Here is a 25,772-nt window from a genome sequence, read left to right on the forward strand (position 1 = left end):
GCTGGGGATAAGTGCTCCATAGAAACTTCCAGAAAAACTCACCTCCATGTGGGGAAATAGGAGAGCACAGTGAAGACACGATGGGTGTTTACAACACTGTTTGTGCCAAGCACTGGTGTTGGGGGCACCACATACCTTATTAGAGTCTTCACCTCCACCCATTCTGCACAAGAGAAAGCCAGGGTTTTGAGGGGAGGGAGTGCCCTTGAATAAGCCACTTCACCTCTCCCAGATCAGCTCCCTCCTCATTTGAACAAAGGTGGTAAGGAAATGCTTTGCACATAAGATGGAGGAGGAGTGAAGGGGGTAAAGGGGTGAAGGAGCACCCCAAGGCGCCTGTGGGGATTGCTCGAGGGGCCCTGTTCCTGCCTGAACCAGTGCAATAACGTCACCCTGACCTGATTCCTTTCCAGACTGGGTTTTAGGGCCCTGCTCCAGAATTGTCCCCATTCTGCTTCTGCTCTCCTGGGAACCCAGATCTTGCCCTTAAGTAAATGCTGGGATCTGTTCTGATCTACAACTTCACTTCAAGGGGCTCTTCATCTGGGGAGAGCACGGTCCTTAATGTAAATTCCAGGGCAGCAAAAAGGCCCCTTCTCCGGGAGATGTCACCCCCTGCCCACCACAGTACCTCAAATGCCACCTTAACTTACTCTTTAGACCTTTGGGGACTTCTAGACCTTAAAGGGATGTTCCCCTGTCAAGATGCAAGTGATAGGAGGGAAATGATAGGTGGGGTTCATATAAAGGCAGGTAAGCCAACTCCTTCTCTGGCCTAGAGCCCCACTGCAGTGATTCCCCCAGACCCCTCCGCACTGCCTTGTCATCACAGTGACCATGACCACGATACTGGCTAGCGTCCTGGTTATCGGGTAACTGTTCAGCTCTAACTTGCCAGTCTTTTAGTTACAGGCTGTCCTTTTCATTATTGGAAATATACCAGTTACACTTACAACCTCAACTGTAAGCTAACATTTTAATAATCAGCTACCACCCGGGTTAATAGCTAACGTTCTGGTCTTCATGTAACCTATTAAATCAGCTGCAAATGTTTCAGCAATGGCTAACGGTCTGGTTAACAACTAACATCTTGGTTTTGAGCAAGTAACTTAATCAGCAGTGAGAAGTTTTCCTTAATAACTGTCATCTTCATTTCCAGCCGAAGTGTTAGTTGTACGATAATTTGGTTAACCAGACTTTGCAACCAAACTCCAACTCTGTGCTTCTCAAACCTCCACGTGCATTTGGATTATCTGGGGATACCGTTCGGACGTGGGTTTTGATTCTCCAAGTGTGGGGCAAGCCCATGGGTCTGCATTTCTAACAAGTCTGTGGGGGATGCTGAAGCTGCCAGTCAGGGCACACTTTGCAAAGCAAGGGTCTGTGTTTGGGGTGAACTGCTGGTAATTAACAATAAACTCACCTTGCTACCTGCTAACTTATCAACACCCCTGTTTGTTATTTGCTAAATCTGCACTGGCAACACCTGGATATGGGAACCAGGAGTGTAGGGAGCTTACGCAGACCCCAGAGAGCCCACCATCTGACTTTCAGGAATTCTGTGAACTAGTTAAACTACCGGGAATGTGAAATCAGACATGGTGGGAGTATATACACCAGGATGTGGGCAAATGCCACAGATCAGGGCCTTACTTCCTTTCAGAGGACTGCTTTAGCAACATACTTGGGCTCTTTGGGCTGGGCTGGTTTCAAGCAGGAGGGTCTGGGGGGTGGGGAGACTCTCTGCTGAGGCAGGGGAGGGATGGACGCACAACTCACCTTCCCTGTGGACTTGACGCCCTTCCAGATGCAGAAGAAGCAGACCAGCCAGACTAGGAGGAGGCAGAGAGCAAGGTCCCACTTTAAGGAGCCAGGGTCGTCGATTCCAGAAGACAAGCTCAGCACGTTGCGCCTTCAAGCAAACAGAGCCACAAGTCAGGTTGCGCCCAGGGACACAGAGAGCTGAGGCCAGGGCTCCCAATAGGCTAGGGTTGAAACCCTGGCTTGGGTGTGTTTCCACAAGCCCCCTCGCCTTTCCAAGCCCTGGAATCCCCAGGGGTCTCTGAAACGGCAATCACCCAGGTCACAGGGGTATGGAGAAGTCAACAAAGGGGACAGATTGAGAGTCCTATGTCAGGTGAACCTGGGTTCAACCCAGTCGGACCTCGGGCAAGTTAAGCACATCTCTATGCCTCAGTTTCCTCATCTGTTAAATGCGTACTAATTCCCATGTGATCGATTCTCAGCAGACCCTTCTTCAGTGTCCACTGTGGGCCAAACACCGGGTTCAAACTTAGCGCTACCATGTGAAAGTTTATGACTTTGGGTTAGTTACCCGACTTCCTGGACCTGAATCTCCTTGTTTGTGAAATGGGGATAACTACCCGACTCTCTGTCCCACCCCTCTTTTGTTATTATTCACCCCTGTTTCATATCTGAATATCCATGAAAATGTAAGCCTCAAGAGGGCAAAGTGTTTGTTCTGTATGTGGCTGCAGAGCACCTACCCACCTCTTTACAGGGATCGCTGTTAAGAGAAAACCCACACGAAGTACCAACGACAAGGTCTGGGATGCAGCCAGCATTGGGTAACCCTTAGCACTCACTCCCGTCCTGGCCTCGAGATGCCCAGATCAGCATCTAGCACCTGAGCAGTGAGGCTCCTCGCCCCAACTCTGCAGGGTTATGAAGGTCTTGAGAAGAGGCAGGGAGACAGTGAGAAGGCTCGCTGGCCTGGCCCAGCATCACACAGCAGAGGCTGGGTCTGTGGAGTCCGAGAACCTCACTGACCTGCAGAAGATGTGTGAGAGCACCTACTCACACACGTCCCTGAGGGGCTGATGCCATCTGAAGTCGAGGTGGGGTTGCACTGGGTGCTAATAGCCAGAAGCCGCAAAACTCGGTGCCAAGACACTGTCCCCATTGTCCCAGAGCGGATACTGCAGCAGTGACTAAGGACAGAGGCATCCAGCCTCAGGGACATCAGGGTGCCCCGTTCCCCTGGCTCCCCAGGCTGCTGAACATGGGAGACAGGGAGCTTGTGCTCCCTGTGTATGAAAAGCCGGGATTCCTTCTAACCAAAGTCAGCTCCTGGTTTGGAGGCCACACACCAGCAAGAGAGGCAGAGAGGGGGCGTGACTTTGTACGCCCTGTAAAACACAGATACACAGATAACAGCTCCTGCCCCCAGGCCACTGCCTAGGAATGCATTCCAGACCATTCCCTAGCTTCCAGCCAGTTGTGGTCAGGGCTCTGGATGTCAGAAGGTCTGCTGGGCGAGGATACTTCATTGTTTTGCCTTTCCCCACTCCACCCCAGCCCCACCCCGTAGAAGCTTCAACATAAGGACCTCGAATAAATCCAAGATCCCCATCTCAAGTGGCATCCAAAGCGAGGCCATTTCTTTGGGCCACTGTTGTGCTCTCAGCACCTAGAACAGCGCACAGCACACAGTAGGGTCTCAAAAGATACCTGCTGAGTGAATGAACCAAGGACTCAACTGAGGATACCAGCAAGTTCACACAGCACTCAGAACCAAGTCATGAAGTATTTCCGTTCACCTCAAAAAGGGCCAGTATTCCTGTCCTTGTTTTTGGTGAGAACCCGGACATTAAGGAGCTCCCCTTGGACACCTCTGATGGTGTGTGCTCAGAAGGTCCACAAGGCCTTTCCAACTTATCATCTGATCCAAGGACTAGAGCTCATTTGCCCCATGTTACAGATGGGGAAAACCGAGGCAAGAAAGCTTCAACTGCCCACAGACACGCAGCCAGCGGGTGGCAAGGCTGCCACCCTACACCCAAGCCTGTCAGACTCCGAAAGCCTGTGCTCTACAGACTGCCCCGCACTGCTCCTCCAATAAGCAGACAGAATAACACTGAAACCTTAAAAAGAATCTGCCCAGGCCCCTGCTATGGGCCAGGGTCCCCTGAAGCCTCAAGCCAGGGGGCATCCCCTGAGGCAGGCTGTCAGCCAACCGCATCCCGGCTGGGGCCCTGCCAAGCACGTGGATCTGGCGGCTGCAGCTGCTTTAGAACAAAAAGCCCTTCCCTGCGCAGTCTACCGAGCTCAGCGCCTTCAATGAAGGCCCAGGGCATGCTGGGCAGCGGCCCAAGGCTTCCTTGTGAATGGGCAGCGTCAGGGAGAGTACTTTGCACCTCCACACCTTTGGGCCCGCTGCAATGCCAGCTACACGGTCCTCATGCTGCCAGGGAAGCCTTTCCCGCTGCTCTGCACACAACTGACTGGAGTCCCCGTCTGTCTCCCCAGCCGTCCCCTCACACCAGATGTCACCTTCAGGTGAAAACGTCTGGCCTGCCTACCAGTCTCCAGACAGCCTGAGAACAAGGATCTCACAGACAGGCACACAGTAGATGCTCAGCTCATGCTGAGAAGGTCCCCAGCCTTTTCTTGTCTCCTCTGGGCAAGTCAGCTGAGAAGCTTGAAACCCCAGAGCCTGAGCTCCTCCCTTCCCTGTGTGACCACACCAAGCAAGGTCGGTTCACGGACACTCTTTCTAAAGCTCCTCCTACCCCTGTGCAGGGTAAACCAGTGGTGCCTATGACAGATGGCAGGCTGGCTCTGGGCAGCCGACCAGCTCCGGAAGCTGGGAAACCAAGTCTCCAAGGCCGGTGGTCATCTTCTTGTAGGAGTTCATGATGCCTCTTGGTGGCACCATAAGGAATGTTCTCTTTGACCCAGCCATACTCCATGCCCGAGCCTCTCTCCCATAATTACTCTTGCACCTGTGGCCAACGACAGGGACCACCCCAAGCTATTCAATACAGCACTGTCTATAGGAGCAACAGATTGGAAACCACCCAAGTGGCCATCAGTAGGGGCTCAGCAGCACAGAGAAGACACAAGGTGAACTCCAATGCCGCAGGGCCTGCGAGACAGTGGGAAAGCTCCCAGTGAGCAGATAAGAAACGATATATCCTGCAGATAAAGTGAAGAAAGCAAGGTGAACGGGGCTTATGGCATGTGCCCTATTGTGTTAAAAAGGGAAGGGGGTGGATGTACATTTGTGCTTGAATGCGCACAGACTATTTTTGGCAGGACACACTAGACGCTGCTGCTCATGGGGCGGGGGACCTGGTGGTGGGACGCGGGGGAGGGGAATGCACTTGGCCTTGGGTATCGTTTTTTTGTACTTGAATGTTTTTCTCTTTGGATGTTTGATGTTTTTAGATGAATGATTCAATGTTTTTAATAGCACCTTTATAAAAATTATTTAAAAGTCTTGAAAATGTTTGTAATGGGCCATACAGACGTTCTAGGAATGGAATGAATGTGTCTCATCAGTCAGGGGTTGTCAAAATAGAGCCCAATGTGGGCTTGGGGCCAAAATGACGGACATCCTTTCCAAAGATAGCTCTGGGTAGCCGTGGAGGTTGGAGAGTGTGGGGGCCATCCAAATCCTTTTTTGAAAGGACCCCGCATGAAAGACCCTCCACAGGTCCCTGCTGGTGGGACTCCCAGGGCCTCAGCCACAGAGTGGCGGAGAGGGATCTGCTGGGCCTTCCCGTGGTGGTGAGAGGGCTCAATAAACTGTAGAGTGTTGTGCCCCAGAGAACAGCCATAGTGCACTGCCCCTCAGCGGTCTCTTAACCACCCCAGGAGATGGCATGGTACCCCAAATTCAGCCACATGTCCCCAGCACTGCCACCATTCCTCTATGGACCCTTCTGCTTCCCAGAGCTTTTTCAGTGGCCTTCCCACTTGTCTTCCTGCCTCCACGGTCACCCTCCCCCCAGGTCTGTTCTCATCAAGAGAGAATCTGTCCAGACCCAAGTCAGGTGGACACCACTCCACCATTCCACATCCTCCCATGGCTCCTACCTACCTGGCTAAGAGGCCCTCCTAACCTGCCCTATCCCTTCTGGCCTCCTTGAATAAGGCGACCAAATACTCTTACCATTCAGACCTATTAATGACACTGGGACCACAGGTTATCAACGGGACAAGTTCATGGGTGCTGGTCCCATCTCCAACCTCATCCCCCATATGGCCCCTTTAGCCACAGTGTCTTCTAAAGAGACTGAGCACATTCCTGCCTCAGGACCTTTGAAAAGTTTGTCAGTCACTTGTTATATGACATGACGACCACCTCCCTGCGTCATTTCAGGTCCCTGTTCAAATGTTACTTCGCCAGGACAGCCTTTCCTGGCCATCATTACAGTCACTCTCCTTCCCCTGCCCTGGCTTTGCTTTTCATTATTTATCACTGCTTTTCTATTACAATTTTATTTGGGCCATCCATTTAATGTCCATTGGTCTTACTAGAATGCCATCTCCTTTGGAGGCTGGGCCCGTGTCTGATCACTGCTGGATCCAGAACAGTGGCTGGCGCAGAGGAGTTGTTCAACAGACATTAACGGAGTAAATGAATCATACCCATTTGGTTGATGGGGAAACTGAGGCCAGAGAGGTTCAGGAATTCACCTGAAATGACCCAGACTAAAACAAAAACAAAAACAAAAACAAAACAACCCTGGGCCTGAATCCCTTTTTCTGATGCCACCCTGGGGACCAGCCACCCGTGTGCCTGGTCCTATGCTGCCCTTCACGAGGGCCCCCAGCATCCCAGGCTTCCTGACACTGCTCATCCAGAGGGAGGAGACCCAGAGGTGAGCTGCATTCTTGTCCAAGAATAGTAATGATTCATTCCAGGGTGGGATCCAAAAAAGAGTCGCCTGGACGTCTGTTGTGAGTCGGCCGCCCCGCTGCCGTCCAGCCAGCACTCAGAGATGTAAATACGTCCTCCGAGTGGGCCAAATCGTTTCCTTTTGACTGCCGGCCAGCCATTTATTGGCCCTGGCTCTTCCCTGGAGACTGGCGGAGGCAACAATTATAAAAGAGCCCGTCCGCCCTGAGCATGGGGCCACACAAGGCTTTCTCCACCGCCTCCTCCTTCCGACAGCTGCAGGGGAAGATTGGCTGAGCACGGCTTGTTTGCAAATATGACTCATTTCTTTGATTCTAATAAAGTCTAATGATACGTGCTGAGCTCCCGGGGGGGCTCGGGAGGAACCAGGGAGGAAGGCATGGCTCCGGCCTGATGGAGGGCATGGGGCCAGATTTGGCCCTGCCTGCTTTCCAGGGCTGGGGTGAAGCAGGGCCCTTAGGATAGAGTGAGGACCCCAGAGGAGGGACCAGCAGGATGAGGTTAACCAGGGGCACAAGCTCTGTTTTCCATCAGAGCAACTCTGAGTCGAATTATAAAGCCAGTGTGAAATGACTATCTCCGGGGGCCTGGTGGCTTTCACAGGGCTCTGGAAGAGGTCATCTCACTGGCTCCTGCTGACAATGGTGCTTTAGCATTACAGATGGGGTGGGTGTTGTGGGGGGGGACCATGCCAAGAGGGGACCCCCTGTGACCTGAGAGTAGGTCGCACACACATGGCACAGTGTTACCTGTGACCGTGGACCTGTGGCTGGTGGGGACACAGACCCCAATGTCAGAGATGAGGGCTGGCAGCCCTCTTCCATCTAGCTGCTTGTGTAACCTTGGGCAAGTCACTTAACTTCTCTGGCCCTCAGTGTCATACCCAATAAGCCATGACTGGAGGCCCTATCCTTAGCATGTCACTCTTTAACTTGTGCCAGACTGTGACCTCAAGGTTCAGAGAGGAGGTGACTGCCCTGAGGCCATGCAGTGGGGACTTGTGGGGGCCAGAGGCAGTGTCCCTGCTCTAAGGGAACTGGACATCACCCATACTCTCTCTCAGCTAGTAAAATGAGAGAGGGGGAGGGCAGCTGGCAGGGATGATCAGCAAATTCCTTCCCTGTCCACTGGGCCATAAGGAAGTCTCAGCTTTCATAGCACCTTGCTATTCTGATTCCCAAGGAGTTCCCAAACACCCGTCGGCCATTGGTCCACCTTAAGGACTTACACGTCTGCTACAGGTGAGAAGTGGACAGAAACAATGGCTGGGGCTGGGCTCTGGCTTGAGGGATGTAGAGAGTTTTGCAAGTATCCTCACTGCTCTGCTGCCTAACCTGGTACTAGTCAATGACACCTCAATAATGTCCTGGCAAGCCTCTCCTAATGGAAACCCCAGAGCTAGGCACTAGAGGGTCAGTGGCTACTCTGGGGGGAAATCCTGTAAGCTGTTTCACCTCAAAGGGAACCCAGACCCATTGATGGTTGAACCCTCTGAGGCCCTGTATATTGCTGGTGCTTAATGTATGTCCTATTCTCTCTCCCACTAGTGTGTTCCTTGAGCAGTAGCAAGAAAGCAGATTGTCATGTCACTCACCTTCCTGTCTACCTTCCATGGCTCCCCCTCTGGAGAACAAAGCTCAAACTTACCAGGCTAACATTCAAGGCCTCAAACCTTCTCCTGGCCCCATGTGTCTTATCCTCTGGCCAGACTCATGACTTACGGTCCCCAAACACTTGCATGTGTTCAGAATGCCATACCTCTGTGTGGGCTGTTCTTCCTCCCACAATGTCTTTTTGCTCTCCTTTTCAGCCTAGTGAGCTCCTATTAATGCCTCAAAGCCCAGCTCCTATGGCCCTTCCATTTGCAGATGAGGAAACTAGGCCACAGAGGGTAGTTAACTTGCTGCACCAGGCTACACAGCCATGTGGATGTGGACACAGAATTCATAAGAAGAATCAGCATCCAGTGAGCACTCACTGAATCCCCACTGGCTGAGTGAGATCATAGTATGGGGAAAGCCACAAGAGGGTTCTGAGCTGAAAAATGCCATGTTTGGATTCAGCTGCAAGGGCAAGGCAGGGGAGAAGAGTCCAGTGCTGGGGCCTGGGGGAGTGATGCTGGGGAGGGGGGCTGTAGTGTAAGTGGGGAGAGGAGTCAAACTTTGGGTGTACTTGAAAGGGAGAGCCCAGAGCATCTGGGAACTGGATGTGAGATTTGAGGTAGGCAGGAGTTTGGGAGGATTCCCATGTACTTCCCTACTTGAAGGGCCCCTGGAAAAATGAAATGCCAATGAGAAGCATCAGTCCCAGGCACAACGCTCATGGGAGCTGGTTATTCCATGTTAGTTCTCTTTCCTTCTCCCTTTTTCATGTCTAAGAGAAGGGAAGGTTCTAGAAGGCCAGGGACCAGGCCCTTCTCACCTGCAGCACCTGGCCCAGGGCTGCCCCACATTGAAGACCCTGGCCCACTCACTGGCCTCAGCCTCTGCTCATGCAGGTGACGCGCCTGGTCTCCTCAACTAAGCCTGCATTCCAGGCTCCTACTCTGTGGACCCTGGTCTTCCTCAGGGTTCCAAAAAGATGGCAAGTTATTTGTGGATGTTCAGGTGGGCTTACAAAACTTGGCTAAGACCCAAAGGTTGGAGTAGGAGGCAGGCAGGCGGCCAGCATTCTGTGGGCTGAGAAGCCCTTCTGGATCCTGTGGGCCCTGGGAAGCTGCCTGTAGGCCCAGGATGTTTTCAAAGATAAATCCTGTCTTCAGGGCATTCAGGCCAGGAACGGTAGCCTGGGAGCTCAGAATGGGGATTCTGGAAGGCAGGAGCTGGAGGATCCCCAGGAGGGCTGAATGTAGGGGACAGGTAGGCGAGAAGGCAGGGAGAAAAACCGGATCGCCTGAGATCTCGTGGTTCATGGGAACCCCTTCCCTAGAGCCCTCAGGCCTGTGAGACCAGAGATGAGCCAGGACAGCCCCATTTGCAATGGCGGGGGTGGAGCGGGTGGGCAAGGGCATTTCCAAGGGGCCACTCCTTAGTCTCTCTGAAGGTCAGGTGACCTGAATTAAATGTCCCTAGAGGGCAGTTGGATCCACTATGAGGGCACTTAACAGTAACAATGGCCCACATTTCTCAAGCAGCTTCTCAGGGTTGGCCATGCTCAGTCTTGTTCAGGTAGGGCAGCACCACAAGGCCAGGCGGGCAGTGTGCAGATCTCCCCAAGCACAGGTGAGGTCACCAGGGCCCAGAGGGGCAACAGCGCCCGGTGAAGTTAGAAGTGAGGGCCCAAGGTTTCAAGCCCAGGCAAGCCCACCCAGGCCCGAGGCAGTAAGGCCTCAGGAAGGACCCAAGTGGCTGGTTGGGTGCCGTGTCCTGGGCAGGGTGGGCCGAGGGTGATCAGGCCGTGCCAGGAACAGCCTAGGACAGACAGGGCTGTGGTTTCAGGACCCATTCAAGTGAGAAGAATGAGGTGCCCACACTTCTTTGTCTGTAAACTCAGCTCTCCAGAGGGTGTGGCACGGAGAGGGTAATGAATGTTCTTGTACGTGCTCTTTGTCTGCGGGTGGAAAATATGTACACACCAAGAACAAGCCCCTGTTCAAGCAGACCCAGGGACTTGTGAGCATTGACCTCAGGCTCAATGACAGGGACAGAAACCCCCTAGATTGAACCCCCACCTGACCCTTGCTTGCCTACAATTTCCCGGCCCTGGGCCCTCAAGCATGGCTAGGACCAGGGGGCAGGCCACCCCCTCTCCCGTGGGTCCATTTCCGGGCCGGGTTCTTGGAGGTGGGGAAGAACCTCGGGAGCTGCAAAGCTGACCCAAATGACGATGAGGGGACCACTCCCTCCCATCCTTAATACTGTTTCCTGCCCCTGGCTCTCGACCTCATCACTGGGATCATCGGGGCCATACCCAGGTGCTGAACCCCAAGTTCAGCTCATGACGAGCAAGAAAAAGTAACGCACAAATGCTTTTCGATTGGCCTCTACGCACTATGTTCGATGGACTCCTCCGTATGTCAGCTAAGAGTTACCCAAACATCAGGTTTCCACATTCCGCCTTCCTGATGTCTGTCCTACATCTATACTGACATCATCATGGTCAACTGTAGAAAGACCTATAGTTCTCCATTCCTCTCCTAAGAGACAGAGCCTCTCCCCCCAACCTCCTAAATCTGGGTTAGTCTGTGGCTTTCTTTGGCTGATGAGACATGAGCGAAAATGATGCTAACAAAGGTTTGAAAAGAACTCTTTACTGCACAGAGGCTCCCCCATTTGTGGTGTGTGGAATGCTGAGCCGTCTGTGAACAAGCCAGGCTAGCCTGCTGGGTGATGGGCCCCATGGACCAGTTTGCCCCTGGTCCTCCAGCCAACAGCCAGCTAATCCCCAGAAGAGCTATCCTGATGTCCTACAGCTGTCTGACCCACACAGGAGCCCCACAAAGAAGGAAAGAACTGCTTAGTGGAGCTCAGCCTAAACTGCCAATCAGCAGAACCAGGAACCAAATAAATGGTCGTTGTTGAAAGCCAAGTTTGGGGGCTACTGTTACACAGCAAAAGCTAACTGATACGTATTTTTCATTCTATTGACTCACCTTTTCACTTGAGTAACTACGTCAGCTTCGTATACCCATTTTTCCTCTGGGCAATAGGTTTGATGGGTTAACTGTATTTTTTCTAAAATACACTAAGAAAACTCTATCATATGCAGCAACAGAAGTACATATACCTGCATACAGGTGTAGAAATGATTCATTCCCCTCAACAGTTAACAGTTAAAGAAACTGAGGCTTAGAAAGGGGCAGTGACTTGCTAAAGGTCAAACAGCCAGTAAAATGGCAGCACTGGGATTTGGTTCCAGGCCTGTCTGAGACCAAAGGCATGGATTTATCTCCAGATCCGCACCCTCCTTCCCCCACCCCACCACCCATGCCAAGATAGTGACAAACACATTCCTGGGGAGAAGCTGAGGGAGTGGGCTATCTTCTCTGCCCCCCCCCACATCCTCCCCTCTGCCTTCCACGAGGCTGGCCTTACTCCCAGAACTCGGTGACAGGCGAGGTGAAGTTGCTGGCGCTCAGCGTGACCCACAGGCTCTTGTTCTTGCGCATAGTGTCTTCCATACACTGGGGTGTGTTCCAGCTGTGGTTGCAGTGTGCCCAGGGCAGCTCTGACTGGAAGGACTGGAACAAGTAGTAAGTGGCCCAGGCCAGGATGATGACATAGTAGATGTTCAGGAGGGACACAATCACAATGGAGGCATAGCCGATGCCTGTGGGTATGGGCAAGCAAAAGGAGCATCAGGAGGGAGGCCAGACCCACTGTGGCCATATAGACAAACCCAGTATCCCTAGGCCTGGAGCTAGAAGGGGCCAGAGGGCCAGAAGGACGAGCAAGTATTGGTAGATGAATGGATGACTGGATGGATGGATGGATGGATGGATGGATGGATGGATGGGTGAAAAAATGGATGGTCCGTTAAGCTGGGTGAGTGGAAGGATGTATAGAGGAAGAGGAGCTCAATGACTGGATGGTCAGGTGCACAGATGAGTAGATGGATGGTTTTTGGTTGGTTGGTTGGTTGGAGAGACAGCCAAATGGATGGATGCTGGATGGATGGATGGATATCCAATTTGTTGATGGATGTATGGATGGTGGTTGGTTGAAAGGTTAGGTAGATGAATGTATGGATGAATGAGTAGATGGGTATAGCTGGAAAGACGGATGGCTGGTCTATCCATTGACTAATGGGAAAAGTGTACTGGATGGATGGATGGATTTATACAGATGAATGAATGAACAAACCACACATCCTCCCATCCTTGCCAATTATAAGCATAATAGTGATTATTTTATGGGTGCATACTAGATATCAGGCACAGGACTAAATGTTGTAATAATAAAGCTACCAATTCGTTTGGAGCTTACAGCGTGTATGAAGCTACTTTTATGTAGCTCTGTCATTTTGTCTTCATAGCAACCCTATGAAGTAATAAGCACACAAGGGGAGTAAGTGGGACTTGAAACCATCCAGACTCCTGATTATGAGCCCTTCTCTTCTACACTACATGGCTGAGCAGCTGCAAGCTCATCAAACCAACAGAGAGGTGGAACAGCCAAGACAGACTGAGCAGCTCCTGTGGGCAGCTGCATCACGGAAATAAAAAAGTGGACTTGCATGAAGCTCCAATGTACCAAAGAGCAGGTGCTCAATAAAAATGTGCTGGATGAACACCAGGCCCCAAGTAACCTCTGTCCCATACTCACCAGAGAACAAGGGGCAGATCTTTTCCCAGCAGGTGATGCCGCCTTCAGAGGTGTACTGGCCTATGATTACCTCTAGGAAAAACACAGGCAAGCCGCCGCCAAACAGGAAAATAAAATATGGTATAAGAAATGCACCTGCAAAGAGAGCAGAGTGGGGTGAAGGTCAGGTTGTGTCTATTACGGGGGCCACTCCCAAGCCCTCCTGGCCAATGAGATCCAAGAGAATGAGCGAGGGACAGGAGGGATGGAGGCCAAAGTCTTGGACCCGCTGGAAAATTCTCCAGGCCTTGCCCATCTGTCTAGCTGACATCACCCTTCCAATGGGCCTTCTCAACCTCCCTCAGATGCACCAGGTGATTTTTAAGCCTCTGAGCCTTTGCTTCTGCTGTTCCAACTACCTGCCTGCCTTCCCCGCATCCATCCATCTCAAATACGGCTTCCTCATTGAAGCCTTCACCTGTCCTTCCCAGGCCCGCCCAGGGCAGGAAGAGAAGAACTAGTGAGGAAGGGTGCAGTGATGAGAAGCACGAGGGGGGCATCTCCAGCTTAGGGTGGGAGCCAGGGGCAGGAGTGAGGGCCAAGAACTGGAGTGAGCGCCCTACCTAATGTCTGCTAATGGTTTTGGCGGGTCCATAAACCCTTTGAAACTGTGGGCAACTTGGGTCTATGGCTATGTGCTTTGTTCTGGGGAGCTTTGGGACTCATCAGAGTCCCAAAGGTGCCTGAGACCTACGAAAGGTTAAGAAATCAGGCTCTATGGGTGCCTGAGTCATTAAGTGTCTGCCTTTGGCTCAGGTCATGATCCCGGGGTCTCGGATCAAGCCCTGTATTGGGCTCCCGGCTTGGCGGGAGGCCAGCTTCTCCCTCTCCCTCTCCCCTTCCGCTTGCTTGTGTTCCCTCTCTCGCTATGTCTCTAATAAATAAAAAACATCTTTTAAGATTAAAAAAAAGGAAAGAAAGAAATCAGGCTCTAAGGCAGAATTTCCCCAAAACTGGTTCTCCTAACTTGGGCTGCTACAGCACGCCACCTGCGGCCGTTCGACCCTCTGACTGCGGCCATCATGAGCACTGAGCCATTCCTCCCTACCCAGGTCTCTTGGAGCCCTCTCCTGCACCAGGGAGAAGGTCTCGCCCAGTCACGTGCTGCTGGACTCTGACGCCTCCAAAAGGAAGAAGATTCTAGATCACAACCCTCAGCAGGCATAAAAAGCAACAAAACAAAACCCAAACCCAAACTGGCCAACTCACCAAACACCCAGACAGAGTCCTTACGTTTTTTAACAATCATCTTCAAAGGTGGTCAAAAAGAGACAAACTTCAAGGTGTAAGTTCTGGGGACATGACGTACAGCATGGCGACCATAGCTCATAGTGCTGTTACTACGTATCTGAAAGCTGCTATGGGCGTAAACCTCAAGCTCTCATCACAAGAAAAAAATGTCAGAAGTATGTGAGGTGATGGGTGTAACTAATAACTATGGTGATCATTTAGCAATATACATTGTCTATCTACCCGTTACACTGTACACCTTCAACTAGCGTGTGTTACACGTCAATTATATCTCAGTCCAAGGGGAGAAAATTTTAAATTAAAAAGAACTAAAAATATCTCGACTGTATTTTTTTTTCCCCTGGGTATCTTTCTATCATGGCAAATGATACTGGTTTTCCATTTACCGAGTTGGTGGGGGGGGGGGGCTGGGGGAACAAAGCTTACTTTTGAAGCACCTTCAGATTAAGTTAGAAAAAGCCCAAGCAAAGGCACATGGATCTGGGGCAATCTGTGGGAAACATGGTCGTGGCCTCACTGCCTCTTGTCCGAGGGGATCAACCAGCTGGTCAGGGAGAATCAGGGACCTAACCAAGGTTGCACAGTAAGACCTTGAGGAGAATGTCACCTGGTTCTCAATCGTGCTCACATCTGGCCTCTTAGGTGGTGTGGGATAGGGTGGGCACGCAGAGGTCCAGGTGGGGGCCTGGGAAAGCGGGGCATGGAGAGGCCCCTGTGGTCTGGCCCCTCCGTCTCCTCGATGGCCGCTCTCTGCCCAGTCCAGCCTTACCTCCACCATTTTTGTAGCAGAGGTACGGGAAACGCCAGACGTTGCCCAAGCCGACGAAGCCGCCAGCCACGGAGAGCACAAAGTCGATCTTGCTGGACCACTTCTCCCTCTGAGGCGGCTTCCCCTCAGCCTCATCTTCTGGCCGCGTGCCTGGGCTCTTCCCCGGGGAAGGCTTCAGGATGTCTTTGTGAAAGTCTTTCAGACACTGCAGCTTCTCCTTGGTGGCCATGTCCTCCTCGCTTTCTGTGGGGAACAGAACAGAGGCCAACGTGCACTCAGTAAGGGACGGCCTGCTCATCTCTGGCGCATCTCTTCACCCGCCCACGGGCTGGTGGGCTCTGACCAGCCCAGGCCTGTGGCAAGGGTCCTGGTCCTGTCTGTCCACTGCTCTGACAACAACGTGATTCAGACCCCTCTGGGTGACCAGGGACCTCAAGAGTCAGAATTGACAGGTTCCATTCCCCAGGCACCTGCTCAATAGAAGCACAGGGACCCAATGCTGGTCATCTCCAAATGTCACACCTTATTCTCACACCTTATTCCACACCTGAAGGCAGAGAAGTGTGACACCTCCCCCACTCCCCGAACCCTGGCATCTTCTCTACGAAGTATGACACACTCCGGGCAATTCTAAGGTAACTTCCCCAAAACAGCCTGCCTGAATTTTCTAGCAATGAGCAGATACTGTCTCTGCATCTCACATTTGCCTAGGAAATGATGGCTCCCATTTCACTCCAGACTCAGCACAGTGCCTGGCCACGGGAGGCACTGGTTCTGAGCTTCTAAAGAATGGATAAACATAAAACGAGTAAGGGATGGGGTTTCAGGCTGGAATGGGAACCATATTTGAAAAGGAGGCTTCCATCAAAGTATGGAAAATGGGTATTTCTGAAATATATTTGCAATTCATTAACCAGTGACATCTCCACATTTATGGGAAAATGCAGGTCAATCTGTCTGTCCATCCCTCTCTACCCATTCTCTGGAGCTTGCTCTAACTCCTATACCATCCAGGCACCCTTGCCCTCTAACTCCCTATTGGGTTCAGCCCCCAAGAGCTGTTCAGGCCCTTAGCCCACCCCTGAGCACGGTGAGTCCCAGCCCTGGGGAAAAGGCTGCCTTTGGGGCTTTACCCCCACATGGCAGAGGGCCATGGGAGACAGCTAAACTGTGGGAGCCACAGCTAGTGGGCCTACCCACCTCTCTCTGAGCCTCAGCTTCTTCATCTGCAGAATAAAAAGCCTGCAAACAAAGGTGACCAACTCATAGCCAAACAGCCTGGGGTCCCACTTGTCTTCATAACCCACACTAGAGGCCGACACTGATGTAACAGAGCAAAGTGGAAATTCCTAGGTTGTCTCAAAACATGTGAAGGGCATTGGGACACCCTACCTAGGTTCACACTCCTTACAGGAAACCATCAGCTGGACCCATCACCCAGGCACACCCGGGCCAGCTTACCACCCAGCTCACAGGACAACTCCAGTGGGGATCTGAGTCTGCCTTATCAAAGGCTTAGCACCACCCAATCATGTCTTGTTTGAATCCTTGCTTCTCTGCTAACAGTCTCCCAGGCCCGACAAGAACAGAGGCTCTGTGGGACTAGGACCTGTCTTATCTACTGCTGCGCCCAGAACCTGAGGCACAGGAGGAAAACCAATGTTGGGGGGGGGTGGGGGATGGTGCCCAGCGTGGGGTCCACAAGCAGCAGCGGCTAAGCACAAACTCCAATGCGCCAGCCTCCGCGCCCTGCCCTGCGGAGGTGGCGGTTGGGGCAGGGCGCAGCGGGGGCTGCCTGCGGACCTGGGGTGTGCAGAGGGAGGATGGGCTGGCCTGGCCCCAGCAGCCGGGCCCATGGGGGCCTTGCTCGGAGGAGCAGACGCACAAAAGCTCAACAGAATCCCCATTTCCCCCACGCCTCCTTCCTCTCCGTGGCTCGGGGTGGGGGACCCCGATTGTTTTGCTATCTGGCCATGAGCAGACCAAGAAAAGGCTTCCTGGAGCCGCCGGGTGCTCGCTGAGCCCTTCCTCTGTCTCCTGGAGCTCAGACTGGCGGCGGCATCCGCATAGCCTTTCTTTGCCCTGCTCCCTCGAGGCGACGTGGGGGTTCGGCCAGGCGTAGGGCTACTGTAAAAATAGCCCCAGCGGCCAGCATTGTTCCAGCATTAATCTGTGCAGCCCCCGATGGTTATCTGAGCGGCCCATTGTGGGCCGGCTGGATGGGAGCATAATTGGAGGATGTGGGACTCAAGTCCCTCCTGATGAAGATGTTTTTCAGGGAATGACCCCTGAACCTCCTCACCAAGCGGGTCGGTTCCGCTCTTTCAGGCTCCCCTTGGATCTTGGGGCTACAAGGCACTTCACAAGGTCAGCCAGGAGGAGGGGGGAAGTGGCCGGCTTCTGCTCACACAGGCAGCTGGGAATGGCGAAAATCCTTCCCCGATAGGACACGAGGAGCTGGGGTCTGCGTCCCTGAGGCTACCCTGAAAGCCCTCAGCCTGACTGGCGCTCAGAAAACCCTGCAGAAGCCCGGGTATGGGGCTAGCAAGTTCCCTAAGACCCTCTGCTCTGGGCTCTGGTTTCCCATGAGGAGACACCTCCAGCCCCCTCTCCACTCGGGACCCCATCTTCCCAATGTCTGTGGCTGAGCCAGGACGGGATGTGGGACAGGACTCAAATGGGGCAGAACTGGGGCCTGTCGCATGTCTGGCATTATGGGGGTGTCACATGCAGGTGTGCATCCAGGGATGGGTCCTTCTGTCACATCACCGGTCTCATCCATCTCTGCCACAAATTCACCCCCCCAAATTCTTCGGGGAACACACAGCTGGCAACAGCCCTGCCTCTGGCTCCTTCCTTACCCAAGACTCACTCATGCCTCGATGAGGCCAGATCCAGGCGCAGGCATCCCACCTCCCTCTCAAGGAGAACTTACTCCAAGCCTTTCTGGGGTGTCTACCCAGCCTCATGCCGGTGTAAGCCCACTGCAGAAAGCCTCTTGGCTTCTGTCTCTTGCCTCCTGTACATTCCCAGCATCCACCTGTGTCTCTCTGTCGCCAGGGGAACCATCAAGGGGTCCCTGACGGCTCTTGCCTGGGTATCCATAGCAGCCTCCTCCTAGTCTCCCCACTGCTACACCGTTACCACCCGCCCCCCACCTACCCCCCACCAACACTGTTCTCAGCACAGCAGCTGAGGGCAATATCTAGAGCATAATCAGACCAGAATGCACTCCCCCCCCCAACCTTCCACCACTCTGGAAGGAAACACAAACTCCTCAATGCAACCTAGCCCCCAATCTCCCCATTCTCCCTTCTCCTTGGGACACCGGCTCCACAGAACTGCTTCCGTTCATCCCACACCTTAGGCTCCCTACACAGTGCTCTAGGCCTTCCAGTGGCAGCCTGACCCCTGTAGAAATAAGAGTGTGAGCCCTGGGCTAGAAGCTGACAGCCACTTCCTGGCTAGGTGTCCTCAAGCAAGTTACCCAACCTCTCTGGTCCTTAGTGTCCCCGTCTATAAATTGGGCATAATCATGCCCATCTCATGGGACTGAATGGGGGCCCGGAATGTATGGAAAGTACTTAGAACAGCATCTGGCAAGCAACAAGCACTCTTTAAATGGTAGCTGCTGTTACTGTGAATTGTGTAAACCTGGTGATTCACAGACCTGTACCCTTGGGGCTTATAATACATTATATGTTTATTAAAAAACTTTAAAAAAACGGTAGCTGCTATATTGCTGTTGTTATTGCTGTAATTACTGGGGCCCACCTTGACCTTGGGGTGCATGAGGCCTCAGTTCTACTCAGGGTGAGATCAGCAAGGCCCAGGAAGGCCAGCGACAGTCCTGAGGTCATACAGCTGGTAGTGACAGTAACGGTCATGTGCCTGAACCTTCAGCTCTGTCACCTACCTCTCTGCCAGCACGTCCCCATCTCAGACGCCACCTTCCCTGGAGTAATTCCACCCATCTCCATGAACTGACGAAGAAGCCCCCCGAATCCCCCGTCACCCCACCCCACTATGCAGTAAGTGCTTAGGAACAAGACCCCCCTTCCCCCACGGCGTTCCAGCAGCCCGCTGCCTTGTCGGCCACCGCCAAGGGCTGTTTTCCTTGGCGCCAGTCCCAGGGCTATTTTGTAGCGACCGTGATACATAATTCCCCATTTTAAGAGCTTCCTCTTTGGTTATTACAGCGAGAAGCGATTAGAATCGGCATTAGAATCCGCTCTGACACAGAGGCTCCAGGATAAAGGCTCCCTCCTTGCCCAGCTGAAATTCTCTCCTTGTCTCTCTGCTCCAGGGGTCACGGCCAGAACTGGCTGTGCCTGAGGACCAACCTGCAGGTCACCTGGTCAGCTCTGGCACGTCTGGGCACAGATCTCACCTGGTGCCTGCGATGTGAGCCAACACCACCGTGGATCTATCGGATGTTCCTTTGCTCTGCCCCGATCTACAACCACCAGATTTTTTGGTTATTGACTTTGTGCGGAGCTGTCAATAGTCTTCTATTTACTCCTCAAGCAGCCTTCTTGTGGAAAGGATTTTTTTTGGTACTGTTTCACCCATGAAGGAAGTTGATGCTCAGGCAGAGAAGCGGGAGGCCTGCCTGAGGCTAGGGACCCAGGAAGGCTGAAGTCAGAACCACCCAGCATGATCTGCCCAATGCCTGGGGCACAGAGCAAAGTTTAGAAAAGGAGGAGCCCTCTGCACTATTTGCAGGTGGGGATGCTAAGGCCAGAGGGAAAAGGACGCAGAGGTGGAGGGTAGAGCCAGAGACTGGGCACCCTGCCCACATCCCACGCCTTCCCAAGCCCTCAGGCCCCAGGTGCCCACACCACCACAGCCAGTTGCATTCTGAACCAAGCTGTAGACCCTGCTGTGGCTGTCTTCCCCTCAGTCCCAGACCAGGGTGGTGGTGGGGGGGGTTAGCCAAGCCCTTGCGTCTTTTTTCCTGGAGGAGCTGCCCAAGAAGCTGGGAACTTCTCACCCTCCCCTGCAGAACTCAAACCTTCTTGAGTAAAAACAATCGGCTTCCCACAAGGCTCTCTCTGGAAAAGAATGAGGATTTCAATCTCTCATGGTCACTGACTTACCCACTCAGGACCTTCTACAAGGTTTTCAAAAGAAGGCGGCAGGTACTCTGCTATTTCCTCTTTAGAATACCTGCCATCCCATTAAGTGCCCAGCACACAGTCAGCCTCTGAGATCCACCTCTGGGCCTCCCTAGCCAGCATTTCTCCATAAAACTCTGGGGGTTAGGCAAGTGGCTCCTAGAATCCCCAGGGGAGATCTGGAGGATCCAGCCACTTTACAGCTGGGGAAACCACAGGCCCCGCCAGCCCTGTCCTGTTGGGTTCTCTATGCAATCAAGCATTCCAGAGCAGGTCTTTATCCTCGCCTTTCCTCGTTTCTCTGTCCACTCCAGAGCTAGAGGCCTGGGCTCACTGAGGCCACGACCCAGCCATGTGACCCAGAGCAAGTAACCACCTCTCTGGGCCTCACTGGTTAAAACTCACCTCATAGGGATTAAACAGGGGGCTGCCTATAAAACGTCCCGCACAGGGCCTGATACATACGAAGTGATTAATAAATATTAGCAATTATTGAAGAAAACAGCTGACCACATGGGAATTTTATAATACTGTGTGGCAGACATCATATCCTCAGTGTTTTGAAAAGGAAGAAAAAGACAAGCTATATCGGTTAAGCGACGACTACAGGCACGTTTATTTAGCACTGGGCTAAGTGCTTTGCAAGCATTTTCTCAGTTAACCACCTCTCTGGGGGCCATTACCATCCCTGTACTACTGACAAGGCCTGGAGAGGTGAAGTCACTTGGCCAGAATCACACAGCAAGTGCAAGTCCTGTGAAGTTTCAAATGGCTCCCAGGTTTGTTTCAGCCTCAATCCCGCGTTCTCAAGCACTCGGCTGGTTTGGATTTAGCATGCTGACAGAGTGACATCAGGCCTGGTCACTAAGAGTGAAGCTTTTAACTCAGCTTCAAGCTGCTGGACTGGACACATCAGAAAAGAAGGTGATGGTGGACAGGGAAGTGAGGAGCCATGAGACACAGAGGGGACAGGACCCGGGGCCTTAGGGACGACTGGGTAGGCTGAGGAAGTGGCATCAATCGATAGCCGGGACGCAGGGCGCTCTGGACCAGAGGCTTCCTTCAGCAGCCAAGGAGAGCCTCCAGACTTCTGATAGATCCAAAGGGGCTCCTTCCAGTCCTGTGTCCATAGACTCCAGGCAAGGGACAGGCTCAGTGAGTAGGAGGGCTGGGATCAATTAGTAACGTCTGCCGAAGGCTCCTTAGGTACTATCCTGGCCCTAGGAAGGGCTCATTTAGAACTGAATACAAGAATAAGTATGTAAGCGCCAAAAAACTCAACCAACCAACCAAAAACACGAGGCATGGGTAAGAGCGGTATTTTAGCCTGTGCCGAGGGAGCTATTTTTGAAGAGAAAGTAGAAATGAATCCAAAAAAGGCTTTCTGTCTTTTTCATAAAAAGGTACACCTTCAAAAGATTTAATCACTGGCTTGAATCGTGGGGTCTGTAACCTTCTGTTTTGTTTATCTGTTTGTATCTCGGGATCACTCATGTCTGAAAATCTCAACGGCCCTACAGGCTTGGCAGGTGAAAGACAGGTACAGCGGGGAGACCTTGGGGAAGAGTAGGGTCTGTGGCAAATAGGAGCTTAGGTTCCAGCCACCGGTGGCTCTCCTCAGCTCCCATTGCCTTACCTAAGTTTTCTAACACACTGCATGGCCCAGACACAAATGGTGTGCCTTCTTTGGTCACACCATCACCCCAGGTCACCCAAGGTGGCCACAGCAAAGGGCAGGGCAGGCTTGCCTGGAGATGCTGACCAGCCCAGCCTCACGGGCCTAAGAGCTCGCCCCAGTGAGGTCATCCAGGAAGCCTGGCATTGTTTTGTCCGGAACAAAGCCAAACAATGAGCAACCACATTCTGGTCCTAGTGAAAGTGAAATCTGTTTGGGGAATTGTTTTTAGCATGTCATCTCTGGGGACAGAGCTTGTGAGCTACCTGGGGTTCAGCATCTGTGGGTAAGGCCTTCCCCTTCCCTCATCTAACTGCAAAGCCCCCACCTCACAAAAACTCAGGTCTATCCTCAGAGACCTCTCATGTAACACCTTACCTGTCACATGATCGGCCCTGAACCCCGTCTAAGTGTCTACTTCTCCCCAAGCCTCACAGAGCCCCCCTTTCCATAGGTCAAGATGCTTAAGTGTATAGAAGGGGAAGGTCTGGCCCAGGTCACATAGCCACGAGGCCATAGGTCAGGATTTGCACCCAGATCCTGCCTCCATGTCCCCGGAAGGAATGTAACCTCTGGACAGGGACCTACCAGAACGAGTCCTACTCCTCAGTCTGCGGTTTACAGAGGAAAAGGTGGGGGAAAGTGAAGAGGTTTTGCATAGAACTGGCCTCTGGGACAAACTGGTGGCGGGCAGGATGTGGGCCCAATGTGCTGCCACTTTATCCTCTTCTCACAAAAACATTTACAGGTAAAAGGTCTTGGGGACTGGGTCCAAATATTTCTCTTATCTCCTTGGAGCTGGCAGGCACTGACCCAAAGCCCAGAGAACCACAGGCAGTCAACAGATGAAACAAAAAAAAGAGGACATGCAAATAGCATGGGGGCGGGGAGGAAGAAAGCACCAGGCTGGGCTGCGGAAGGGGCAGAGCAGAGAGGACAGGAGAGCGGGGTGTGGCCCCCGGGGGTGAAGGTGAGCAGGGCACCCACCATGCGTACCATAGAGGAGACCCGGGCACTGGCCAAGCAGGACACTGAGTCAGGGGAAAGGGCAATGGACTAGGGGTCAAAAGGCTATGCCTAGTTCTGGTTCCACTGGGTCACGTGGGCCTAGTACTGCCCCTTAGCATGTCGGATGTCCAGGGTTGAAAACAGAGCAAGGGTAGCTCTGGCAAGCAGGGACTACTGAATAAACATTTACCAAGAAGCTTACCCGATGAGGTGCCAGGAACCGGTCTAGGAACCGGGGGCATGGAGGTGAGCCCCCACGAGCTGATGTTCTAGAAGGGGAGGTAAATATTTACGAGACAGGACCAGCATGCAGAAGACAACGAAGGATGAGATGTAGGTGACAGGGACCCAGGAGTCAGTGAGGCCCCTCTGAGGAGGTAAGGTTTCATGGAGGAGGCAGGCCTGGCCCTGGGGCAGCAATTCATTTATTCTTCTCAGCAGCCTGAATGAAGGAATAAGGTCCAGAGAAGGGAAGTCCTTTGCCCAAAGTCACACAGCTGGGATCTGAGCCCAGGCAAGGGGCTTCAGGGTCCGTGCTCTCAACCACACTGGAACTGAGGTCTGTGTGGCAACCATCTGGGGGAATGCCGTTCTCAGAGCAGGGAATAGTGTGTACCAAAAGGGCCACAATGGACACGGTAAAGGACCGGGGAGAGGCGGCCAGCGTGGGACATAGAGCAAAATGAAACAGGGCATGGAGTGACGCATAGAGGAGGCCAGGTCTGGAGGCCAGGATTAAAAGCTGGGTTTAGCCAGAGGCTAGTGGGAGCCCCTGGAGAGTTCTGTGCTCAGTAAGGACTCCACCATGTGGCTACAGCCCCTGATTTTTCCTGACTGCCCAACTTCTCCCTTCCACCCTGGAAGGGGATTTAAGGACCCATGCTTGGCTCTTCCCTGTAAGCTGCTGCTCATGGGGACTCGTTAGTGGGGGGACTGAGGAAACTGAGTCCTTACTCCCAACACCCCAGAGCCACCCAGCTCCCCCATCATGAGCTGACTACCTGTAGGACTGGCTGAATCAAGAGGGAAAAGCCAAGGATGGTGGCGGGACCTCCTTCCCCTTGGCTAAGGGCCACAACACTGGTGCCACAAAGGAAAAAAATACCCTCGTGCACTGAGTCGGGCCCCTCATCTCTCCATGGGGGAAGCCCATGGGTTTGGAAAGAACAACAGGGTGAGCGCGTCTGCTACTACAGGATGTCAGGGGTTCACTCACCTCGGGGAGTGGGTAGGAAAGGCCCCAACCATCCCGTGGTAACCACACACTTACTACCCTGGTGGCCCAGGGCCACCGCAGGGGGATCTGAGGTCACCTTCCCACCCCCGAGGTACTAACGTCCAGAGACAGAGGGGAGGGGCTTGTTCTGTCCAAGTAACACAGAAATTATTCTACAAGTTCAGGAGGAGAACAGGAATTATACATCTGGTCAAGGGCGAAGGAGAGGAGCATTACGGAGCAGGGCCCTGACACTCTCCAGGCTGGGCCTCACCGCCTGGCTGGATCTGGACTCCGGGAGGACGCCAGAGTTCAGGAACAGACCGGCCTCATGGATTCTGTTTGAGCAGGCTCAGGAACCAAGTGCTGCGTGGTAGATTTCCAGCGTGTGCCGCCACACCAAAAGCTTCACAAAAGGAGAGGAAGTTAAGGAGAGCGGGCAGGGCCGCCATGATGGCTAACGGGGACGCTCAGGGGCCTGTGTTGGTGCACGGGGCAGTGAGTCAGCAGGCAACGGTCTCCTGGCACTGACTCACCAGCCACAGCCTGTCACTCTCCTCCCGTCTGTGTCCCCATCACCCCAGCCCTCAGCCTGGTTTGGCCGGAAGTGGGGGTGGGGTAGGGTCTACCATGGTCCTGGGGCAGGCTCTGTAGAACCCAGGATTATTTCTGGAGGTCACAAAAAAAGACATGAGAAAAAAAAAAAAAAAAAAAGAAAAGAAAAGCTCAGTTTCCATTTCCTCAGACTTCCCCTTTTAAGCTGTTAAGAACCCTAAAGCCGCCCTCCTCTCACTGGAGGTGAAAAGCAAACAGGGCAGCCCCTCCCTGGCTCTATAGAAACTGGAGAAAGATAGGCCCTCAGTGACAAGGCCAGAGAAGGGCACGCCTGTGGCCCAACACCCACTCAGAGTCAGTCACCTCCAACTCTGTCACCAGGGTTCTGCCGGAAGTCACATCTCCATAGAAACAGCCAAAGCACTCTTTGCTAAACGGCCTAGAGAAGGCGCCTCTTTCAGCCTCAGTGTTACCGCCTGTACGATGGGCACAATCTCCCATCTACAGTGTGTGCAGGCTCCTTGCTCATTAAATGTATATAAAAAACAAGGTCCCTATTATGGTTCCTCTTTTAAACATGTCTCTACTCAATGAGGAAGGACCTTCTTCCTTCCTGGCTGCACTCATACCTCACATCCACTTAGAAATTTAGCTCAGGGGTAGTCTGGTGCCTGTGGAACAATGGTGGTCTTCAGCTCGTCATGTCTGCTGCCAGTGCTCTGTTTCAGAGCAAAGGGGTGTGTTGCCTGAATTTCCTCCATTTACCTGGCAGTCAAGTCTCAAGTGTCCTCCACCACCCAAAGCCCACCTGAGATCCCCAGGGGCTAGGGAACCACACCCCCCCAGGCTTTCTCATGCCTCCATGCCTTGGCTCATTCTGTTCCCCTAGCCTGGCACACTGTTCCCCAAGTAATGCATAGGCAATCCTCAAGTGATTCCCCAGGATAATGGCCCTGAGGATGCCCCCGTGCCTTCCTTGGGCTCTGTGGTTCACATCACCTCTGTCCCCAGGCTCACCAGCCCATCTTGTAATTGTTTGCTTACTGTCACCCAGGGCCAGCTTCCTGACACCTGGTAGAAGGCCCAGCACTATCAATATTTGTCAGACCTTCAGGGCTCACAACCTTGGCACACTCAACATAGGAGTAAATATGTAATACCTCAGAGCTGCGAAGGTTCCTCAGCTCGGTGGAGAGCGCACAGGACAGCAGC

At 52.9% G+C, this 25,772-nt stretch overlaps 1 protein-coding gene across 3 annotated transcripts in view; it reads right to left on the reverse strand.

Annotated features, from left to right (window-relative positions):
- SLC6A6 (solute carrier family 6 member 6) overlaps nucleotides 1–25,772 on the reverse strand; it is an 82,933-nt gene that overhangs the window by 27,065 nt on the left and 30,096 nt on the right. For 2 of the 3 annotated variants that reach the window (XM_059161846.1, XM_059161845.1), the window contains 4 exons: nucleotides 14,990–15,232; nucleotides 12,931–13,065; nucleotides 11,701–11,935; nucleotides 1,780–1,912 (listed from right to left, as the gene is read on the reverse strand). In XM_059161846.1, coding sequence (XP_059017829.1) covers nucleotides 1,780–1,912; nucleotides 11,701–11,935; nucleotides 12,931–13,065; nucleotides 14,990–15,218 — 732 coding nt within the window. In that variant the 5' untranslated portion in view covers nucleotides 15,219–15,232. Of the gene's footprint in view, nucleotides 1–1,779; nucleotides 1,913–11,696; nucleotides 11,936–12,930; nucleotides 13,066–14,989; nucleotides 15,233–25,772 lie in introns of those variants that run through there. The other variant, XM_059161847.1, reaches the window with a different exon arrangement.

Source organism: Mustela lutreola, chromosome 2 (genome assembly GCF_030435805.1).
Source record: "Mustela lutreola isolate mMusLut2 chromosome 2, mMusLut2.pri, whole genome shotgun sequence".
NCBI classification, from domain to species: Eukaryota; Metazoa; Chordata; class Mammalia; order Carnivora; family Mustelidae; genus Mustela; species Mustela lutreola.